At 44.1% G+C, this 16,671-nt stretch overlaps 1 protein-coding gene across 2 annotated transcripts in view; it reads left to right on the forward strand.

Annotated features, from left to right (window-relative positions):
- Positions 1 to 546: 546 nt before the first annotated feature.
- The window catches only part of ARID5B (AT-rich interaction domain 5B), a 189,584-nt gene continuing 173,459 nt past the window's right edge, over positions 547 to 16,671 (forward strand). Inside the window, exons 1-2 of one of the 2 annotated variants that reach the window (XM_021072755.2) lie at positions 547 to 578; positions 1,008 to 1,262. In XM_021072755.2, coding sequence (XP_020928414.1) covers positions 558 to 578; positions 1,008 to 1,262 — 276 coding nt within the window. In that variant the 5' untranslated portion in view covers positions 547 to 557. Of the gene's footprint in view, positions 579 to 1,007; positions 1,263 to 2,221; positions 2,503 to 16,671 lie in introns of those variants that run through there. The other variant, XM_021072756.2, reaches the window with a different exon arrangement.

Here is a 16,671-nt window from a genome sequence, read left to right on the forward strand (position 1 = left end):
AACAGCAAATCTGCTAAGGAGCATTAGAAAGAGGAGCAGCGCCCCGGAATCTCTGCAGGAAATGTTCTTTATATTAGACATATACAAGCAGGTCCTGTCAGATGCACAGCGGAGCTCGCTACCTCTTGTCTCCTCCAAAAAATCTCACCAAACGATACCCCTAGACAAGGGAGACAGAGAAGAGGGAGATCTCATCTTTGCACAATTTAAGAGTAGATTTTATTTTTACAAACCTTCCTATATGTTTTTTGCCTTGATCCATCCGCTTCCCGCCGAGATTGGACGGAGCCTTTCTCCCGATTATGAATTTGATCAACCCACATTTGGAAGGAACCCTACACAGTTCTGACAGGAGCTGAAAATTGAGTCGTCAGAGAAATATTAGGACATATTTTCAATCATTTTGGTGCTGGGGGGGAGGCAAGGGCTTAGTTTTATATTGAGACATTACGCCAGCTGAAGGCAGAGAATGTTTTTCCCTGCCAGGACCTGATGCAATCCATTCAAGCCAACAAGTTTGGAGAGAATGTTGAGTTCAATCAATTCAGAACGTCGAGATGGAGCCCAACTCACTCCAGGTATTTCGCTCTTCTCCGCTCCTCCGATCCCGGCACCCCCCCGGCACCCCCCAGGCCCCCAGCTTACCCACACCTCTGCACCCACCCACACCCCCCACAAACTTTTCACCAAACTTTTACCCTCTGCATCCCCCCAAATCATTTTTATTGTTTAAAAAAATCCCTGCACCGATCATACATACATAATGTAATTTTACCTCCTCAGATGGAGAGGTAGGGAGAGGTGGCGGGGGGGGGGGGGCTGAGGGTTTTTTTTTTTTTCTTTTAAGGGAGGCAGAAAATTTGTGGGCTCTATTATTTTCCACCCAGCTTTATATCTGTTGCCTCTTCTGTATTAAGAGTGTGGATGTCTGTGTGTAAATATGTCTGGGAATAGACGTTTGTGCTCTGATGGCTACATTATTTATTTGGTGCTTTTTTCCCCTGCAGTGGGTCGGCTCACCGTGTGGCTTGCACGGACCTTACATTTTCTACAAGGCTTTTCAATTCCACCTTGAAGGCAAACCAAGAATTTTGTCCCTTGGCGACTTTTTCTTTGTAAGATGTACGCCAAAGGATCCGATTTGCATAGCGGAGCTCCAGCTGTTGTGGGAAGAGAGGACCAGCCGGCAACTTTTATCCAGCTCTAAACTTTATTTCCTCCCAGAAGACACTCCCCAGGGCAGAAATAGCGACCATGGCGAGGTGGTAAACTTATATCTCCCTTTCTTCTTCCTTTATTATTTTCCCCCAGTAATGCTTATTACAGGGCAAGCTTGAAAATACTGTATTCACTTCTGCAGGCGAGCAGGATCGACTCCTTTTTTAAAGGGGTAGCGCCACTAGCTGGGGCTCGAGTATTTTGCCATTGTCAGAGTTTGGCTGTCAGCTTTACAAAGAGGATCCAACTGCTGATTTTAGTCAAGATCAAATAACTTGTTCGAGAAGGGTTTTGTTCAAGGATGTGTGTGCGCGCGTGTGTGTGTGTGTGTGTGTGAGAGAGAGAGAGAGAGAGAGAGAGAGATCGTTCGCTCTCCTGCTACTGCTGCCTGAACATCACATGCTTTTTATGTTTTTTGCCTTTGAAAATTTACCTTCGCGTCTGGCTGGGTCGGGGAATGGGTGGATTTCTTTCGGTAGGTTTCGATATTGTTCATGTTTTAATTTTTTTTTAAAGTAAGTATTTGATATGTTTAAGAGGGCGGAAATTACGAAATGGAGGCAGAGTGAGATCAAAAGCTATTGAGTTGGCAAAGACGTGTTGAATAAAGTGATAAATGACAGGTACTGGAATAATACATTCAAATAACTTGCAGATCTGCCCGGGCGGATTTCAAAGCGGTCGTGTAACCGGCACAAACACGTTAAGCAGTAACAACTATCTCTCGTGCCCACCCCCTTCCCCCCCAACAAGACATCTGATGTTCTAGTTTTCAATTACTCCACGCAAAGTGGTCGTCTTCCAACGCGATTTTTGGGGATGTGTGGGACGTGGACACGGGAGGGAAGGGCAGAGGGGTGTGTGCTCGCCCAGTGGCCCTGCGGGTCCGGCGTCCTCAGTGCCCAGACGGCGCTCCGGGGGAGGGTGGGGAGGGACCGAGCCTCCCCTGCACGTTTCTGGGCGGCCACGGGGGCGCTCGCCGCGCTCCCGGGAGGACGCCCGAGGTGAGCCCACTGTCACCGGGCACCGGGACGGTCGCTTCTCTTCGGCTCTGTCATTTCATGAGTGACCGCAGTTCTGCGGGCTCCCTCCGTCAGCTGACCGACCTCAGCGCCGTGGTACCTACAGAGGGAACTATTTTGGGGAGGCTGTACCCTCGACGCGGCGGGGAGGGAGGGCGCACGGCCGCCTGGCCAGGCTTTGTGTTGCCCAAGCGAGAGCTGGGTAATCAAAGTCAGACTTTTGAGGGCAGCTAGCTCTGTGCCAGGCTCTCGAGCTTTCGAGGTAGGTGTAAGGATCTTTTTGTTAAATGAATGGTTCGCCGTTTAACTCATCCCGGTGCTCCAAGCTGCCTGCCAGTCCTTCCAGAATTCCTTGGTCTTATGGAGTTGATTGTACTTTTGGCATCTCGCGTTCACTCTTCTCCCCAGGATCGAATTACCCATCAGTGGTCTATGCCGGTTAATTACTGGAGTTCGTCAAAATGTTCGCCTTCGGATCTGCCTCTTCGGAAATAAGCCCCTCCCTCCTCCCGAACGCCTCCGCCTCCCCCCACCCCCCAGCGCCCCTCCGCCCTCCCCGCCAGCTTTGGGTTTTAAACGTTCACATTTCCCGACATCTGCCGGCAGTTTTACAAAGGTGTTGTTTGGAAATACTGTGAAAAATACTGCAGCCTACCAACAGGTTGAGCTCTTTCTCCCTCCCAAGGTCTAGCTCGGCCCCCTCCCCGACCCAACTTTCCTGCGCAGCTGTCTTCCTCCCCCTCCCCCCTCCTGATTTCTTATTATTTGCTTTTCAAATTTATTACTTCAACATGGCCTGTGATCTGGAAAAGGGAAGGATTAAATATCCAGAAAAGAGCTGGTGCCTAATAGACTTCTGACTAAACCCAGAAGGAAATTATTCAGTGTTTTATGGGATATTTTGTGACCACGCTTTTTTTTCTTTAATTGAAATTGGAATATTTTTGAAAGACCCCGAATTGACCCCACTTGGTCCAGTTTTAATTTCTGTTATGTAATTAATGAATTCTGATGTAAGAATAAAAGAAATATTAGCCGAAGAACTGTTAGAACTGCTGATAGTGAATAGATACATTTTTAAGTACACGATTTTTTAAAAGAAATCATTCATTATGGGGAAATGTAAGCGAACCATTTTAATGATCTTTGCCTTTTGTCACGGCTATATGAGCCATACCTGAGAAAATTAATCTTGCCATTTAAAAGTAAACTCTAGGGGGCTTGGGGAGGGAGATGGCTCTATTTATAATCCTCAGCTGCATATACATCGTCTAATGTTATGCATGATTTGTTTTTTAATGCTAACACGGCTGGTAATTAGCTGTATGATTATACTTGTATATTTCATTAGGACTTTGGCTGATGTCATTGTGAATTATTCAGCCATATTAAAACAATTTTCAATTGCGATAATGACACGCCTAAAAATTATGCAAATGCAGGCTGCATTGTGCAAAATAATTGTGACAAATGTAAAGCAGGTAGAAAGTTTCCCAGTGCAGATCGGTTTTCCACCCTGTTGATGTCATTTCCCCCCTGGCCCAAGTTAGTCATTCATTAGCAGAATAACAGCAGCCCTCTCTGGAGGAGAGCCTACAGAAACCGGCATTTACCGCTGGCACCTAGAGGGGCCAACAGGGCTCTCTCATTAAGACATTTGCTTTGTTTTCACTTACTCTATTAACTTGTTTATATACAGGGAAACGATTTTTATTATTGATTTTAAATAGTTTTGAATGATGCATTTGCCATTTGCAATGCATAACTGAACGAGAAAGGTTTCTTGGTGATGTGCACTGTTACTTGGAGAAAATGTTCAGCACATTTCATCAGCCAGTGCAGTTTATTTTAAGTAACCAAATGGAGGTTAATAATTTCTTGATTGAGCTGACATCAGCATCCATTTTGAAAGGACAGCCAGGACTCGGTATGCTTTTTTGGTTTAAGAGAACCATTCTGTCTTTTCATGATTTCTTGAAATATAAAGACGTCAGTTCTAAATACAGGAAAATTATCATTGTGTGAGATTAGAAATAGCGTCCCTGTGTGGTTTGCTGTGATCTGCAGAGGGCTTTTTTTGTGGCAAGGGAGGGAAATTTTCTTACTGATCTTTGCAATACTTGTAGGAGGACGGAAAAGGGAGGACTTTGTATGCCCATTTTACAGATGGGGACAGAGGCTAGGAGAGGTGATATGGTTTGTCAAAGGTCACTGGCTAGAACCTAGGCCTTCTTAAGCTTTAGGTTTGGTTTATTTTCCTGCCGAAACGTACCTTTGAAACTAGAGCTTGAATACATCATATTATATTCTAGAAATATATATTAATGTGGGCAGTTTCTTGTACAATTTAAAACTATGACTAGTCAGTCAGCTTTTCTAAAGGTCACCAAATATTTAGGTAGCAGAAGCTTTCTTATTCTATAAAGTTCAGTTAATCCTACCAGTGATATACATATAACAATAACAGTTACATTTTAAGACCATTATTAATAATCATTAACAACCTATTACTAGTTTCAATAATTATGATAATGTCTGGATTGCTTATATCACTGCTGCCTTTACGTACTTGCATGCCGGCAGCTGGTGTTGAGGAAGAACATTCCAGAAAGAGTCACATCTTAATTCTGCAACTTACTGTTTGTTTGACCTTGAATAATCAACAATACTCTGAGTCTCAGTTTCTTCAGCAGCAAAATGGGAACAATAATAAGACTGACTGTGGATTGCTAAAAATATCAAGAAGCATTATTATGGGCAAAACTGCATTAGAACTGTATATGACAAATAGAAAAGGGTTATGATTATGGTGGTCTTTATTCTAGATCTTCTTAATTTATAAATAAGAAACATAATAACTTTTATGTCTATATGGAGGCTTCTGGGCCTAATCATGGTACTGTCTTAAATTATTATGAAAGTGAAGAGCAGGGCCATATGCAAGGAGTTGTGTCTTTAGTAATTACCTACAATTGCCATATTCAGCCAGTAGCTCTTTAGAGGAGGAAAATGGCAAAGTAGGTGGGTAATTGGTTATGTTACTGGGTAACTTCAGATTAGATTCATTTTCAAATTGCCAAGTGCTTAATCTCTTGGCAGTATACTCTCTTAAATAGGTGGATGTACAAGCTTGGATTTCAGCCTGACGAACCAGGGGCGGGATTCTACAAGGTTTGTTGGTCCCCTGCAACACTGAGTGTGGATGAATAAGCCAGTGATGTCAGGGAGTCAAGATCAAGCATATCTGGGCATTACAGATTCCAGCATGCCTCCAGGATTTGTAAAATGTTTTGATTCTCACCAGCCTCACTAGCCAGTTAAAAATCGTTAAAAATGCATATTCTGGGGCCCTTATTGAGATTCATTCCTTTAGAATCTCTGGAATTGGGGCCCAGTTTTCTGAATTTTAAATAGCCTTGCTCTTACCCTGTGATCTTGGATAAGTTTTAAACTCTGTGCCTTGGTTTTCTTATCGGTATAATGGAAATATGGAACTACTTCCCAGATGTTTTTAAGAATTACATGAGTTAATACATGTAAAGGGCTTACCCCTGAGGCGGATGCATAGTAGATTCTCCAGTCATCGTTGACTCATTATTATTATCATTAATATTAGTATTATTGTGCTCATTTAAGTTTGAGACCACTACCATGGACCTTCCTAAAGAAAGCTTTTCTCTATGAGAGGGTGACATCTAGATTAGTTTGCTAGATCATGTAACCAATTTAGGTCCCTCCAAACCAGGCTGGATTTACCTATGTTGCCATTGTAAAAGGCTCCTTAAGGATTTACATTTTAGTACTGAAGTATGCTGTCAACTGGATTGGCAGGATTTTTTAGAAGATTGCCTGATCATATCACAGACACACTCTGAAATTTAGGAGGTGCCGGCCTGGCTTTGCTCTGCCTGTGGTTGGCCATGCAGTCTCTGCTCTGTAACCAGGAGCTGATCTTTTAGAAGTTTCTGAGATCTCTTCAGTGATCTCACTGGCCTTGGACAACTTTAATTTTTCTAAGCCTCAATTTCTTTATTTGTCAAATAGATTTAATGGTTTCTAATCAGTAATAGTAATGAAAAGGACCTGGCAACTAGCATAGTACCCATACATGCAAGCTCAGTAAATGATGGCTGCAGTTATGAGTTATTGTTTATTTGTTTATTTATAGTGATGAGCTTAAGCTAAGAAAAGGAATTTTTTTTTTTTTTTTTTTTTTTTTTTTGTCTTTTTAGTGCTGCACCCAGGGTAGGGGTCGAATCAGAGCTGTAGCCGCTAGCCTACACCATAGCCACAGCAACGCCAGATCTGCAACGCCAGATCTGAGACACGTATGCGACCTACCACAGCTCATGGCAACGCCGGATCCTTAACCCACTGAGCAAGGCCAGGGATTGAACTTTCTTCTTCATGGATACTAATCAGATTCATTTCCACTGAGCCATGATGGGAACTACAGGAGAAGGAATACCTTAACTGTCTGTCTGGCAGGCCTTTAGAGCAAAAGTGAGAACTGATGAATTATATGGAGAGAATTTACTGACCTGTGACAAGCATCAGCATACTAAGGCCTGAGGGCCAAATCTGGCCCACTGTCTGTTTTTGTAAATAAAGCTTTACTGGAACAGAGTCAGAATGTTTATGTATTGTTTATAGCTGCTCTCAGGCTCCAGTGTCAGAGGTGAATAGTTGTGACAGTGACCATATGGCCCACACAGTGGAAAATATTTACTCTTTGGCCCTTTACAGAAAAAGTTTGCTGACCTTGGCCCATGGGGTTGATTTGAAAGAAGGAATGTGACTATGTACCTTTTTGTCTTTCTTATTTGGCTTTGGAGCAAGATCTGGGAATAGAAGAAATACTTCAACATTTCTATGTCAAAAACATTTATATGTACAAAAGTCTGTTTCAACATTAAGTTTAGGATGTTAAAATTTGAGAATCAGTAGAACATATACTATTATATTTCATATAGTTAAGCTCCTCATTCCAGGAGTTCCTGCCGTGGCTCAGAGGGTTAAGAAACCCAACATAGTGTCTGTGTGGAGACATGTTCGATAACTGGCCTTGTTCAGTGGGTAGGGATCTGGAGTTGCTGCAAGCTGCAGCGTAGGTCACAGATGTGGCTCGGATCCAGAGTTGCAGTGGCTGTGGCGTAGACCTCAGCTGCAACTCCTATTCGACCCCTAGCCCGGGAACTTCCATATGCTTCAGGTACAACCCTAAAAAGAAAAAGAAAAAAAAGATCCTCATTCCGGCCAGTGTTGGCATCATTTATCTTGAGTTAATAAAACTGTTTGTTGAGTGCTAACCATGTGCTCAGCGCTTTGCTCAGTACAGAGATGGATGTGAAACAATTCGTGATTTGGCCCTTTTTCTTAAGAAGCTTATCAATCTTGATAAGATCAACACCTGTTTTTAAAAATATAAAGGCAGTATGTTATATGACATTGTGAATTGTGCTGACAATAGATATAATTTTTTTTTTTGTCTTTTTTAGGGCCATACCCACAGCATATGGAAGTTCCCGGGCTAGGGGCCGAATCGGAGCTGTAGCCCCCGGCCTACATCACAGCCACTGCAACGCCAGATCCAAACTGCGTCTGCAACCTGTACCGCAGCTCGCAGCAGTGCTGGATACTTAACCCACTGGGTGAGACCAGGGATCAAATCCACATCCTCATGGATACTAGTCAGGTTCGTTACCACCGAGACACGATGGGAACTCAACTCCTTCAGTGTTGATTGAAGACCTACTAAGTGCTGGTGATTGGGGTACAGGGATAAAGGACAGTGACCCCAGCCCTCAAAAAATCTCTTAGTCTACCCCCAGAGACATTCATTGGTCACGGAAAAGCTGTCAGACCCTCATCTCTTAGTTAAAGTGAGATTAACTAAAGTCACTATTTATTGGTAGCGTTTCATGGTTTTGGAAACTAGGAAGTACTTTCCTCAACTTTGAGGTCTCATTCACTCCGTGCCTGTTATTAGAGCACCTGCTTTGTGCCAGAGTCTGTTCTAGGCCCCAGGATACAGCAGTAAACAAGACAGAGAAGCAGCCCTGTCTTCAGGGGTCTTCGAGCCTAGTGGTTGGTTTTACCCTCCCACGTACTTTGCACACTGTATTTCATGGGACGGTCGTCTGTGTTCTTTTCCTTTGCCTTGTCACTCCCTGTTCCCGTTCCCCTCTGCAGTGCTGTTCTTGGGAGAAGAGAGGGCTGTGCCTTATTCACCTTTGGGTAGCCCCACAGTATTCAGGGCCATTCTTCAAGTACTTGAATGACTGAATTATATAATCAGAATGCCTTCTTTCCTACAGCCTGCTTTCTTTCTTTCTCTCTTTCTTTGTGGTTTTGTTGTTGTTGTTGTTGTTGTCTTTTTAGGCCCACACCCATGGCATATGGACATTCCCAGGCTAGGGGTCAAATCAGAGCTGCAGCTGCCGGCCTACACCACAACCACAGCAATGCCAGATCCAAGCCGCGTCTTCAACCTACACCACCCCTCACGGCAATGCCAGGTCCTTAACCCACTGAGAGAGGCCAGGGATTGAACCCACATCCTTGTGGATACTAGTCAGGTTCATTACCGCTGAGCCACAACAGGAACTTCAGCCCACAGCTTGCCTCTTTAAGCTTGGCCCCATTTCTTTCTTTCTGGCAGAGGGCCTGTGACTGGTCGCTCACCTGAGGACCAGCTCCAGCACCCCATCTCACACTTCTTTTTTCTCTTCTAAAATCCAGGAGTTCTCACTGTGGTACAACGGGATTGTCTTGGGAGTGCTGGGACGCAGTTCAATCCCTGGCCCAGGAACTCCATAGTCACAGGGCGGCCAAAAAGAGAGAGAGAGAAAAAAAAAATCCCTATCACTTTGCACCATAGGATGTGAAAAGGTGTAAAAGTTTTTTGGTTTTTGTTTTTCAAGGAGAACTCACCTAACAAATTAGTTGAATATTAGGGACTGAATGATCAGGCTGGAACCAGTGTCTCCATCTCTTTGAGCACTTTTCCAGTCTTCAGCCACCAGCCCGTTAAATGTCAGGGCTTTGGGGGGCAATCTGTAAAAAGGCTAGACTTCAGGGACGAGGAGTCACTTCTCACCTGAGTGTTGGTTGGCGGTTCCTGTGAACTGGAAGGTTTTTCAGATGGATAGTCTTAACTAGGCCACATGTTTGATGGCAAGTCAAAATGGTAAGCAATTAAAACTTCTCTTGACATTTAAAGTGTCAGGCACATACTAAGGAAATATTATTTTTCTGAAGTACATGAGTCCATACATGTAAATACTTTGTTATTAATTATTAATAAGGCATACCATTGTTCATAGTGGCATCTAGTGATATATGACTCAGACTCATTTATCAAAGTCTAGTTTTAACCAATATCCTAAATATAATTGCTGGAATCAAATGCATTTGCTTGTCATTTTTTATAGCCCTGGTGGTTGGCTATATGCCATCTTCTACTCCGTATAATATTGTAGCGAGTGATTACCCATTGGCTTGGCTTTTAAATAAATTTAAAACAAATTTATCGATTGTTGGCTTAAGGATTCATTTGCCTCTCAGAAATGTGGTCTTGGATTCCTGCCTTTCTTGGAAAATCTCCTGTATCCTTGCATGAGGATGGCTGTTTCCAGCCACTCCATGATTTTCACTGAAAACTGGAGATTAGAACCCGGACCTCAGCCTTGCGGAGAGTGTGGTTCACATCCTAGATTGTGAGCATCGGTTTGGATGACACATTTTAGACGTGCAGATGATGATGATTGAAAGGGTGCTTTAGAATCATGCTAATGGCACCATCTCCAGTACACACTCACGTAAATTAATTCTGCTTTTAAAATCAGATGCACTGTTAGCGGCGTTAAAGATGGATCTTTGACATTTATCACACAGACTAGGACGTGTGGTTTAATTGCATGCATTTTCTGGAGAATCTCTGTAGCTGTGTAAATAGACGCATGGTGGTGGGTGTCCTTGCACCCATGACCATCAGGTTCATGGTGCCATCTCCATCCTTGAGCAAGGAGGAAAACCAAGGGTAGAAACCACATGTTGCTGGTCCATCTAGAAGCCCCGTAAACATCTTTCCCCCACTATCTTTCCTTTCTCATGACTGAGCACAGCCAGGCTGTGATGCACCCCCCTCCTCCCCATAGTTGAGTTCCAAGCCTGATCAGTGGCACTAAACATTAAACTCTTGTCTTTGAGAATAATAGGCTTTGCTTTCTACACCCTCAAGCATGTTGAGCTACTGTGCAGGCTGGAAAATAAAAATGTTCTAATTGTGTCTTTTAAATAAGCATAGGAGTGAATTAATTAGACCATATTTTGTCTTTAGTTGCTTAGTTACACAATAGTATTCCTGAGCACGAGTAAGATAAATTGGCTCTTTTTGTGCTGCCTGTCCCTTAATCATAATTACTGTATTGCTTCGGAGAGTAAAGCATACATAGATTTTGAATTTTTTATTAATAGTCAAAAATATGCATATGATATATAAAGTATCTGCTGTTCAACCTGTTTTATATGCTTTTATGTGGGAAGAAGTTTTATTGTGGTGGTAACATTTGCATTAGTTGCTCAAAGATGTAGTTCTGGGAAATACATAATTGAAATGTTTTTGAATTGCTTTTTCTGGCCTTTTCAATCTTATTCAAAATAATAGTGCCTCCAGTCCTAGAGCAGTCATTCTCATTTGATTTAACATCTTTCTTTGCACTGCATGTGCGCACGGTGCCCGGTTTTAACCCTGCAGAGCCTAGATGAGGTTCTGTGATCCTTGGGCCTCAAACGTTAAGTTTTATCTTTGGAGCTTACACTATTGGGGGGTTCAGGGGCAAGGGGACAGCAGACTGCCTGCGTGTAGCAGCTATTACTCGGTGCCCTTCACCCTGGCACACTTCCAAGTTCCTTGCAGAAGTTTCAAGGGTTGGAGAGCATAAGAGTTTGTTTTAACTTGGGCTGGACACACTCTGTGCTTGTCTTCCAGGGTCTTGCAAAAATGGGATGTGGCTTCTGGAACTTGGTTTCCTAGCCCCCTACCCCAACCTTCCACCACGGAGAGCAGCGAGGGTTGGACAGCTTGATGTAGTTATTGAACAATGGGAGAGTCTGGCTTAAGACCCAGGGTGCGTGCTGGGTAAATGTATGTGAAAATCGACCCCATTGTTCTTTGTATTTGAAAAGCAAGTAAATTATTTACAGATATTTGCTAATTAAAGCACATGTTGTATTACCAGCACAAAAAGAACACAGTATATAACTGGAGACAAAGAACTAAGTGCAAATCATTTAATCTTGCTAATTCTGTGTCTTCTTAAGGAAGGAATATGTTTTAACAATAGGTATCTGTATATATATATATTAAAGTGTGTGTTTATGTATCTATAGATATGTATGGATGGAGTTGTGCGTACGTGTGTTTGCGTTTTATTCCCACAAAGGCTTGCATGCTATGGAGATAACAGGCCAAGTTACCATCCGGTCACTCTTCACTAGGCCTGCTCCATGCTCCCTGTGGGACTTTGGAGATGGAAATCATTTTGACAGATTACTGTTTTCCCTTTAGCCCAGGCTTTGCTTGCCATCATCTAGTTTGAGCTCGACTCTGAGTACCATTGGGGAAAAAAGCAACTATCTAGCCAGGTATTGTACCAGAGAGTAAAAATGTCCTCATTCATTATCTTGTCCTTAGACTTTCCTCTGTGATGGGCCCAGATTCCATTGTTTTTTTTTCTCTGACAACTTTTTCAGTGTGGAATGAAGGCTGCTGCATGCAGTGAAGGAGGCATCCAGCACAGAGAAGGTTGGGTTAATATTCTGAGACCTTCTCCTGTTTGGAACGTTGGCCTGTCCATGGGTTCAGCTTGTCCCCCTGCCTGCCATCTGCACAGACAAATGTGGTCTTAGATGGGACTGGCTGGACAGCTCTTGGCATTGTTGATAAAGATGACCAAGAAGACTTGCCATGGTTAGCTAAGAAAAAGGCTCCCCTCTCATGTGCCACAGGCATTTTAATAGACTTGGGATATTCAAGAACATGAGTCCAGTCCCCTTTATTTAATAGATACAGAGACTAAGGCTCATAAAAATCTTGGGCACGTGCTCAGAGCTAGTGAGTGACAAGCAGAAATAGAATCCAGTTCCTCAGGCATCACAATTTGCGGCTGCTCTCTGAGGTTATAACCTGAGGGAAGTAGACAGGTGTTTCCCACGGGTGTGTTCAGGAGGGTGGTTACACCTCTGTGGGACATCATTTTTATCAAGTCACTAGTGGAGAGCATGGCCTTTATTCTAGTGATGAGATACTTACCAAAGGGTAAGTGATCACACAGATACCAGCTTGATATTCAGGGTCCCTTCTGGACCTCACCTGCATTACCTTCATTTCCAAATTCTTTACTGTTGCCAGGAGGGCCCTCTGAGAGGGATATTTATATTAACTTAAGAAAGGCTTTGGGAATTGCCATTGTGGCTCAGGGGGTTACGAGCCCAGCTAGTATCCATGAGGATGCAAGTGTGATCCCTGGCCTCACTCAGTGGATAAGGAGCCTGCATTGCCCTGAACTGTGGTGTAGGTCACAGATGTAGCTCGGATCTGGCGTTGCTGTGGCTGCGGTGTAGACCGACAGCTGCAGCTCCAGTTCTCCCCCTGGCCTAGGAGGTTCCATATGCCACAGGTGTGGTCCTAAAAAAAAAAGAAAGAAAGAAAAGGAAAGAAAGAAAGAAAGAAAAGGCTTTGCCCAGGTGGTACTCTTGGTGGTAAATGAAGTTGGCATCTATCTCTGCCATCGTCTGATATTCATGGATGGTTTCCTTTCATTCAGAAATATTTATTGTGTGCCTACTATGTGCCAGTACTCTACACCTGGATATAACAGTGAACACACTAATTCACAGATAAAGATTTCTTTTTTTTATATTCTTCACTCTCCTCTAGTAAGAAGGAAAAAACAGCTTGATTGTTTTATCCCAAATGGAGAGAACCCATCTCCATACATTTTAGGCTTAGAACCACATTCACAATTCCTTTCTCCACAGCATTTCCCCTTCTTTTCTCTCTGTATGTCCAACCCAAAGGAAAAAAAAAATGTCCCAACTTGCTCTTTTCCAAAATCACTCGCAAAATTTCTCCCACAGCATTTTCAATGAAGTGACAACCTTTTGTGTTTATTGAGTAGTTATTAAGGGGCCTGGCATTGCATATATATGAATATTGAAATTAAATACTTACTTAATTCTCAAAGAAATTGTCTAAGGCTAGTAGTCTTGTGATATTTCCAAGTCTTGTGATACTTTATAGATGAGGCAACTGAGGCTAAAAGTAACTTGCCCAAGGTCCCGGGATTGAGAGCCAGGATTGAAAACACCAGGTTCAGAGTTCCCATGGTGGCTCAGCGGAAACGAATCTGACCAGTATCCGCAAGGACACAGATTTGATCCCTGGCCTTGCTCAATGGATTAAGGACCTGGTGTGGCTGTGGCATAGCCCAGCAGGTACACCTCTAATTTGACCCCAAGCCTGGGAACCTCTATATGCTGCGGGTGTGGCCCTAAAAAGACAAAAATAAAAAAGAAAGAAAGAAAATACCAGGTTCTTTTTGTTTCTGCAGGTGATCTTCATATCCCTCTTTACCTTTAGCATAGATTGAGAACAAACTTGGGATTTGCCTTATATGTTGCCCTTTTCTCTAGTTGAGCCTTTATGCGTGATTACTTTTGGGCCTTTGTTTATGTTATTCAGCATATGGTACTTGAAAGCTTCTATTCTGCTTTCTAGGAACTTTCTAGGAGCCTGGAGTCAAATTGGCCCATTGACCGATGCACAGATAATTTGGTGATAATACTGAGCACCTGTGTAGTAGAACGCTTGCATGTTTGGGCCCCTTAAATCCCACAGCCCCATAGCACACGCCGGGACAGCCAGGCACTGGGCGTTTCGCAGTAGGAGAGGCTCAGCTTCAGCCCCTCTCAAGCGGCAGTGCCTACACGCAGGCCAGCGCTGGCCCTGGAGTGACAGGTGGGAAACCAGGCAGTTCTTTCCTTTGCGGCTTCTCGTGGGGTGAGGTGCACGGGAGTGATTCACCAAACAGCCCTAAGTCAGTGCATTTTGTGGTGCGGTCAGAGTGAGGAAGGGAAAAATACCGAGACCTGTGTTTGGGACGCCTGATCCTGGCAGGAAGGGCCGTGACTGCATTTGGGAGGAAATAACATTTGAACCTGGACGAAAGAGATTCTGGTGAAGACTGGGAAAGGTTTCTTGGCAGGATGTGGACGTGGGAGCATTCATTCCCCCTTCAGGATGGTTTCTCAGTCTAATCTTGGTGAATCCAGTCAACAGGCTAGAGAGGCCCATTGACGCCCACTGGGGGCATCTACTCTTCTAGGTGCCACTGAGATGGGATGCCCCCCACGCCCCTACCCAGCATCTTCAGAGCTGACTTTCCTTGTCTGGCTGGCTGTGAAGAAGGCAAAAACAGGGGTTAGCCAACTGGGGCCTACAGGCCCAATCTAGCACTCAGCCTGTTTTGTAAATAAAGTTTTATTGGCACACAGCCGCAGCCACTTGGCTCCAAATGGTCTCCGGCACCTTTTCCACTTTGGCAGAGCTGAGTAGTTGCAACAGAGACTGTATGATGCACAGAGCCTGATGTATTTACTATCTGGCCCTTTAGAGAAAACGTTTGCCTGAGCCTTGGTCTAAAATGATATTAACAAATGTAGTAGTGAAACTAGATGCTGACAGGTTCCTACGCACTTTCGTTTGCTCCTTACAACTGTAATTCTCGGAGGTAGGTTCTAGAGTCATCTCATTTTGCAGAAGGGCCACCTGAGAGGCAAGATAACATGTCCAGGTTTCTAAATTCATTCATCAGGTAAATGACAGAGACTGAAAAGGAGCTCCAGCTGTCTGATTCCGAAACACAGACGGCAGAGCCTCGTGCCAAGTCGCGGCACCAGGGGCTGAAGCAGAAAATGGGTATAAAATTTGCTGAGGTTTTTCTCCGTCAAGTACAACAGTGCAACCGCTGTATCCATTTTTGAGGTCCTGTTCAAAAGCCACCTCCTCTGTGATGTCTTACACTGACTAGGGAGAAAGGAGCCAGAGCAGAGGCACTTGTGTGGGCCAGGCAGCAAGGTCCAAATGGAGGGAGCTGGGTCAGGAGATGGTGTGATGCTTGGGGAAACTGAGAGCACAGGTCTCACCTGAATGTTGCTTTTCAGGGCCTGCCCATCATTGCAGGGCAGCACCGTCATTGCATGTTGCCAGATTGTTCCATTTTTCAAGAGAAGTCCCAGAAAGCCAAACTTCTGTGTGGTTTTCGTTGGCGGTTCCGTCCAATTTTTAAAAATACACAGCGAGCCAAACCAAACATGTTTTCAGTCTAGATGCGGCCCTCAGGCTGCCACCTTGCACGCTCTCCAGAGCAAAGCTTTTTGAACTATTATAATTATTAAAACTTTCCCAGGTTTGGCCCATTTTCTATCATAAAGCCAAAGGGACCTATTGGTCCTAAGGGGGCAAGAAAGAAAGGAGCTGGAAGAGCCCTATGCCCTCACCATTCCCTCCAGAGTCTAGAGGGGTGGAAGGCATGGATGGCCATGTAACCAGGGGCCCACAGTCACGAAGGGCACAGGGATCAAGTTGTGGGAAGAAAGAAGGGGGCAGGTGGCCTGTAGCCATGCTGAAGTTGCCCTGGAGAAGAGGAGATTGTGGGCGTGCCCTGGGCTTTCAAGGGTAGAGATGTTTGAGGAATGTGGGTGAGAGAGGGGGAAATCTTCGGCAGAAGAAGCCATCGGCAAATAGGAAGGCAGAACGTTCCAATATTAGATATAGTTTGCATTCAGCAAGAGAGCAGGGCTCTTGTAGACAATGAGGTAGACTGAGGCCATACCTCAAGTTGACTTGAACCTGCAGGCAGTGCTGATTAATAATTTCACGTGTGTGTTTTCTTTCTAGTTAGAGTATAAACTCTTAATCTTGAAGCTTAGTAGCACCGCCTGTGAATATGTACTCTGCCCATAGCTGCATGTCTTCTTGGTCCATAACCTAATCTTTCCAGGGTCTCCATTTCCTTACCTATGAAATGGGCTGATCTTGCTGGGCTGTGAATATTGAATGAGACTTATAGGGGCATAAAGCCTCAAGCCCCAGCCTGGCTCCCAGCAGACCCAGGCCTTTAGCAGATGTTAGTTATTGACTCTGCCCTTCCTGGCCAGCGACCAAATCTTAACGTTATTGTCTCAGTGAAGTCTGTCACGGTGCTAAGACTGTTAATAGCCCCTTAATAAGTCATTTATTGGTTGAGTCATTGGATTTCGAACTATTGTTTGAAAAAACAATAACTGAGAAAATGATCAGTTGAAATGGAGTTAAGCTTCCTGGTTCTCCCTCTGTCCCAAGAGATTTTTCTTGTGTTGAGGCTCA

Source organism: Sus scrofa, chromosome 14, assembly GCF_054392235.1.
Source record: "Sus scrofa isolate SSC_HxYL_T2T_F1_AM1 chromosome 14, Sscrofa_HxYL_maternal_Yorkshire_Landrace_v2.0, whole genome shotgun sequence".
In the NCBI taxonomy this organism is placed as follows: Eukaryota; Metazoa; Chordata; class Mammalia; order Artiodactyla; family Suidae; genus Sus; species Sus scrofa.